Source organism: Octopus bimaculoides, chromosome 11, assembly GCF_001194135.2.
Source record: "Octopus bimaculoides isolate UCB-OBI-ISO-001 chromosome 11, ASM119413v2, whole genome shotgun sequence".
Lineage (NCBI taxonomy): Eukaryota > Metazoa > Mollusca > Cephalopoda > Octopoda > Octopodidae > Octopus > Octopus bimaculoides.
Window position 1 is genome coordinate 59,582,818 of NC_068991.1, and position 7,042 is coordinate 59,589,859.

The 7,042-nt window shown below is 37.3% G+C and overlaps 1 protein-coding gene across 1 annotated transcript in view; it reads right to left on the minus strand.

Moving 5' to 3' along the window:
* Positions 1-3,840, minus strand: part of LOC106877916 (uncharacterized) — a 6,515-nt gene extending 2,675 nt beyond the window's left edge. The window contains exons 1-2 of the mRNA XM_014926979.2: positions 3,723-3,840; positions 1,684-1,788 (exon numbers count right to left, since the gene is read on the minus strand). Coding sequence (XP_014782465.1) covers positions 1,684-1,788; positions 3,723-3,751 — 134 coding nt within the window. The 5' untranslated portion in view covers positions 3,752-3,840. The remainder of the gene's footprint in view (positions 1-1,683; positions 1,789-3,722) is intronic.
* Positions 3,841-7,042: the final 3,202 nt, after the last annotated feature.

Here is a 7,042-nt window from a genome sequence, read left to right on the forward strand (position 1 = left end):
ATTACATGTAAAAATGCGAGCAAGAGAAATAAAATTCTGAAGATTATAAATCTGGAAAAGTACAGGACAAGTTATTACATCTGGTAAAGTAGAGAACAAGAAAATTTGTACTTAAAATATTGCAGCTAAGGATAAAATTTCAAATAAGATATTTAGATTTAGAAAATATTAGCTTTTATTAAAACTAAAAATTTTATTACAATTTATTACTTCTAGTTTTTATTACTTGTTACGCCTATTAAAAATGAAAAATAGCTCAAAATATTTTTTACACTTTAAAAAAATTCATTTTTTTAAAAATTATTAATTAATAATTAGAAATTTGAAAATAGGTTATAAAAAATAATAGTAGTACATAATTAGTTAGTAAAATAAATAGAATAATGCAAAAATTAGTTATATATTACAGTAAAATCTATCTATAATAACAAATTCACAGTAAAATTTGCTTAGTATTGAACAATGCACGTTTTTTACATAATGAATTTGCCTACCATATATATTATTCTACTTTGCATAAAATCTTAGCTATATTGGTACTTCTGCCTCTTCCTTTTTTAAGTATTCTAGTGTGTCAATATTTTAACAAAATGGTGGTACCTTTTTCAATTATAATGTTATTTTGTAAATTAAAATCAAATAATTTTTGATATTCAAATTTTATCCTTAGCTGCAATATTTTAAGTAAAAAAAACTATATTATCACCCTCAAATTTGAGAAACAAATACTCATAAAATTTTTCTTTTAAAACTTCATTGCATGAAATTGATACCATGAAATTCCTCGAATTGAGCTCTATCATTTAAGTTTAATTAAAATATAGTTTGTTTTTAAAATAAAAAAGTTAATTATACTTAAATCCAATTTTATGCCTTATATTTTTTTATGATATTTTACCTCACAACTTTTTTGATACAAATTTTTGCTGCATGGGACCAAAAACTATGATATTCTTCACGCTTTCTTCTACCATTGGAACTAAGATAAAAATATTTTACTTTTAAAATACAAAAGTTATTTAAATCTAAACTTGATTAGTGGCGTGACTTACTTTCCTATACCGCTGCTACAAATTTTGATGTAAACATTTTTCTACTGGACCAAATCTCAATTTTTTATGTCAAAATATAGCTAGGGACCAGTCCTCTTCAAAAATGTTAACGGTTTTCCATTTGGTTAAGAACTGAATTAGCGACAAGCTCTGAAAGATGCTGTGTGAGCAAATCGCAGCCTTAAGGATATTATTCAACTACTGCCGTAGTTGAATGATATTGTACAGGGTGCAGCAGAAAGGTTGTCCCGATTTCAAAGGTTAATATATATATATATATATATATATATATATATATATATATATATATATATATATATATAAAACAAATTTATTCCACTCATAGATGTATTCGTATACGAAACGTTGTAACTTCCAGTGCTGGCACTAATCTCTCTCGAAAATTTGTAGAGATATCTTCTTTTAAAAGTGATTGAATCGCACAGCTAACTCAGATGGGACCAAGCATTGACTTATAAGCCTTTGACATAGTTAGTAGTATATTATTATTGCATAATGAAATCCTGTGTCCCTACCAGCAATTACTATATACTGGAAGAACATGATAAAAGGGCAGATTAAAAATGTGAAAAGAATTGAAATGCTTATGTGATAAGAAAAAATTTCTTACTTGTGAATGTCTCCATCGCAGAAATCTTTTACTGGAATGTTAATTTCTTGCTGATTCTGAATGTTGCCGTATAGAATAGTATTAGTGGTACCCAGTTTGGCCCACCTGAAGTGAAAGATAGAAGAATAATTATCGATGTAATTATAGATAACACATCATCGTTATCATTGATTAATAGTCAATGATAACGATGATAATATGGTAAAGTTTTACAATGATGCAGTAGGGCTATATTATGATGCAGTATTACCTTATGATGATACAGTTGGGGGCCTTTTGATGACACGGTAGGGGCTTTATTTAATGTAGTGAGTAAACTGAAAAAAATATTCATGAAGTACGAACATAAAATCTTCTTGCGGACTTTTACGTTTCAGAAATTGATCTGCGACTATTCTGGAGCACTGCTTTGAACGGTTTAGTTGAACAAATCGACTTCAGTATTTTTATTTTAAGTCTCGTGCTTATTTTATATGTTCTCTTTTGTGGAGCCGCTAGATCAGGTAAACGTAAGCAAACTAAGACCGGTTATCAAGCGTTTGTCAAGTGGGAGATGTTTGGAAAGCAAGTTTTTTAACTACTAACACACACACACACACACACACACACATACACACACACATACACATACACACACATACACATACACACACATATGTGTGTGTGTGTGTGTGTGTGTGTGTGTGTGTGTGTGTGTGTGTGTGTGTGTGTGTGTGGCAGGAGTGGCTGTGTGGTAAGTAGCTTGCTAACCAACCACATGCTTCCACGTTCAGTCCCACTTCGTTGCACCTTGGGAAAGTGTCTTCTACTATAGCCGCGGGCCGACCAAAGCCTTGTGAGTGGATTTGGTAGACGGAAACTGGAAGAAGCCCGTCTGTGTTTGTCCCCCCAACATCGCTTAATAACCGATACTGGAGCGTTTACGTCCCCTTAACTTCGTGGTTCAGCAAAAAAACCCATAGAATAAGTCTATCGGTTTGTTTTGCCGAACCGCTAAGTTACGGGGACGTAAACACACCAGCATCAGTTGTCAAGCGATGCTGGGGGGACAAACACAGACACACAATCATATACACACACATACATACATATATATATATATATATATATATATATACGATGTCTTTCAGTTTCCGTCTACCAAATCCACTCACAAGGCATTGGTCGGCCCGAGGCTATAGTAGAAGACACTTGCCCAAGGTGTTACGCAGTGGGACTGAACCCAGAACCATGTGGTTGGTAAGCAAGCTACTTACCACACAGCCACTCCTGCGCCTATCTATAAATATCTTTTATCTTTCACTTGTTTCACTCATTGGACTGCGGCCATGCTGAGGCACCGCTTTGAAGAATTTTTAGTGAATGAATCGACCCCAGTACTTATTATTTTTCTTAAGCCTGGTAGTCATTCGATCGGTCTCTAAGATTTGGGGACGTAAACACACCAACACCGGTTGTCAAGAGGCGAAGGAGGATAAAAACAGACACAAAGATACACACACACACATGCATACATGCGCGCGCGTGACAGTTTTCTTTCAGTTTCCGTCTACCAAATCCACTCACAAGGTTTTGGTTGGCCCGAGGTGCCATGCAGTGGAACTGAACTCGGAAACATGTGATTGGGAAGCAATCTTCTTAGTCTCCGTCACGCCTGCACCTATGCCACGTATTATAATTTATTATAATCTATTATAAGAATATTTATAAGGCGGCGAACTGGTAGAAAAAAGGCGGCGAGCTGGCAGAAACGTTAGCACGCCGGGCGAAATGCTTAGCGGTATTTCGCCTGTCTCTACATTCTGAGTTCAAATTCCGCCGAAGTCGTCTTTTCCTTTCATCCTTTCGGGTTCGATAAATTAAGTACCACTGACGTACTGGAGTCGATCTAATCGACTGGCCCCCTCCCCCAAAATTTCGGGCCTTGTACCTAGCGTAGAAAAGATAAGAATATTTATAATCTATTATAAAAATATTTAGAGATATTTCCCCGGCAATTTTAAGATACTTTTTCGTTGAAAATAACTGAAAGTACTTACTTCTTTCCTATTTGTTTGTACAAAGTCATAAAAGGACAAACTTGAGGTCTACTTCCTGATATATTTTTACCGCTCAATCTTAACTGGACATCATATTCCTGAATGATGAAAGATAGAAAGAAGAAAAAAACTGTAATTTGGGACGACAACGAGTATATGTCCAGTCATGAGTTTGGACATGAAATAAAAACATGATGTAATCTTTAAAAAAATGTTCTATGTCTGTATGAATGGAGCTCTTTTTAGGCTGATCGCTGTATTTGTTGGCACAAAAGACTCATGGATATATGAGTCACACCCTAATTTCAGCAATGCATTATTCTGTGAATAAAAGTTTTTTTCTAATGCATTAAGGCATGTAACTTTCAAAGCAATATAGCAATACATTACAATATATTACAAAAGTATTTAAGCTATAGCAGTAAACATCATTGTATATATAATGTAAACAGCGCAGCTGAAAATAAAGTCATAAATCATCGTCTTCATTATCATCATCATCGTCATTATTATTATTATATATGTGAGTAAGGCGGCGAATGGGCAAAACCGATAGCACGCCGGACAAAATGGTTAACGACATTTAGTCCGTCTTTACGTTATGAGTTCAAATTCTACCGAAGTCGACTTTTACTTTTGATCCTTTTAGAGTCGATAAATTAGGTACTGGTCAAGGACTGGGATCGATGTGATCGACTATCACCCCACCCACAAATTCCAGGACTTGTGACTATAAAAGAAAGGATTATATAAGTGAGATCAAATTCCGCCGAAGTCGACGTTACCTTTTATCATTTCGGAGTCGATAAATTAAGTACCAGTGAAACACTGGGGTCGATGTAATCGACTAGTCCCCTCCTCACAAATTTGAGGCCTTGTGCCTCTAGTAGAAAGGTTTATTATCGTTATATAAAGGTGGTATGCTGGCAGAATCGTTAGTACGCCGAGCAAAATGCTTAACGGGAATTTCGCCCTTCGCTACGTTCTGAGTTCAAATTCCGCCGAGGTCGAGTTTGCCTTTCATCCTTTCGAGGTCGATAAATTAAGTACCAGTGAAACATTGGGGTCGATGTAATCGATTGCTCCTCTCCCCAGAAATTTCAGGCCTTGTACTTTTTAGTAAAAAAAAGATTAGCGAAGGCGGATGTATTGTTTTCAATTGTGTTTGTTTGTTTCTTTGTCCGTGGATGGATTCGGATGAAAATTTCCGGGATGTTTGGCCTCGTAACTGGCACGAACTGATTAGATTTTAGGATCTGTTTTTTAACATTGAGGTGACAAAACATGTGAGACATAAAACATATATAAAAAATTGAAATGAATGTTATAACGTATGAAGACACGAAAATGATGAAATGGAAATGGAACCACTCGCCCCACTTACGAGTGGCCTCATTTTCTACCTTTTAAATCCTGAACCTTCTAACACATCGATACCCGTTTCCTCCATCCACCCATCGTACGTAGTAAATCCTGGGAAAGAGCTCCAGCTGCAGTCCACCTCCCAAAAATAAAATCCAACCATAAACTCTTGTATTTTTCCCTCTTGCTTCTTATCTGGTATTACACACAAGTGATGTTTCTCCACATTATCATACCCCGCAGTTCCAATACACTTTATGTCCCATTCCGCCGTATCCCTTAACAGTTCGTCGCTAAGCAACATATAAATCCTACACTTTTTCCTTCTCTTTTTTGACTTGGGGGAGTGGTTTTGGGTTTCTTTGTATGTTTTTGCCTCTTGTTTTTGTGTCGGATGGGAATGGATAGGCCAAGTGTCTGCAGAGAGTGGGTGGGTCTGAGAGGGTGTAGGTGGGATGAATGTGGAATGGGGTTTACAGTTTAGCTCACTTGCCTTTTTTCATTTTTTTCCTGTTACATTTTGCCATTTATTTTTTCCTATTTCCGCTACTTCCTTTTCTTTTTCGGTTACTTCCTCTCTGCGGCTCTCTTCTTTCTCCTCTTCCGTATTCTCTGCTCGGCGTGGAAACAAAGCTACAATCTGGTCCTTGACGGATCACGATGGGGCCGTGCTACTTGATCCCAAACTGATATGTGCGGCTTTACAGTCACACGTCACTAACTGTTCGGAGACAGTGGTGAGTCGGATCGTAAGATAGACCTTAGAACCTATCTTGACGACTAGCCGAGGCTCTCGACCACGGAGGCGAAGAGTTGCGAAAGGCCGATGACAGCCTCTGAAATACGGGAGGCAATGACTGAATGAACAAGGGACAAATAGTCTGGTTTGGATCAAAGACGCTGAGGCCAGAATGTGCTTCTACATCCGTCTTTACCGTCGGCAGCCACGTCTTCAGTTGTCCTCCAGATCGCTTGCACCAGCATGGGAGTGGAGCCAAGTTGACCGTCTTGCGGATGAATTCCCCCGGAGAGTGAGGGAGAGTATGAATAAGCCACCTTAGACGATGTAAAGCGGGATTTGAACGCAAAACATAAAGAGGATTTGTTCGACGCGCATAATAATGTTTTCCTTATATTATTGCACCAGAGTACATTCATATAAAGAGAAATAAACACGTACACCCAAAAATAGGCAACAAAGCTGAACATACAAATATTTGAACAAATTTATAAGTCGGACAAAAGACGTTATACAATGTATGAAGTTGCACATATTAATATCAAAATTATAGGCCAGTCAGTATGCTAATAGGCTTGCTTCTTTATTATGTAGCTTTGGTTTCAATCCCACTGTGCTGTACCTTGGGCAAGTGTCTTCTACTATAGCCCCGGGTCGATCAAAAACTTGTGAGTGGATTTGATAGCGTTTCGGACAAAGGAGAATGGTTAAAATAAGTATCAGGCGTAAAATGAAAATAAGTACAGGGGTCGATTCGTTTGACTGAACACTTCAAGGCGGTGCCCCAGTTCGAAATATGCGCCGAAAGATACGACACCGTGCCCAAAGGATATGAGGGTGGCAGGTCACTTAGTAGATCATTTAAGTCCTCACTCCGACGTGATTAGACAGTCTTCATAACTCCAGAAAGCGGAGTCCACCTCACCGTGAACAGAAAAAGAACGGAAAACGTATAGTTATTAATGCTTTGTATATAGTGTACACTTGTGCCTTGAAATTACTAGGCATCAATTATGTGAGCATAAAGCCAGTTAAGTGAAGAACAGATGCCGCTGCTCCTATTCACCCGGCAAAAAATGCATGGGAAGGGAGGTCTTTATGTTCATGAGTTTGCAAAAAGAATAGCAAGGTTAATGTAGGAGGAGAAGGAAAGAAAAAGCCTTCATGGCCGCACCTCGCACAAAGTGTATTATCATACACACACACACACATATATATA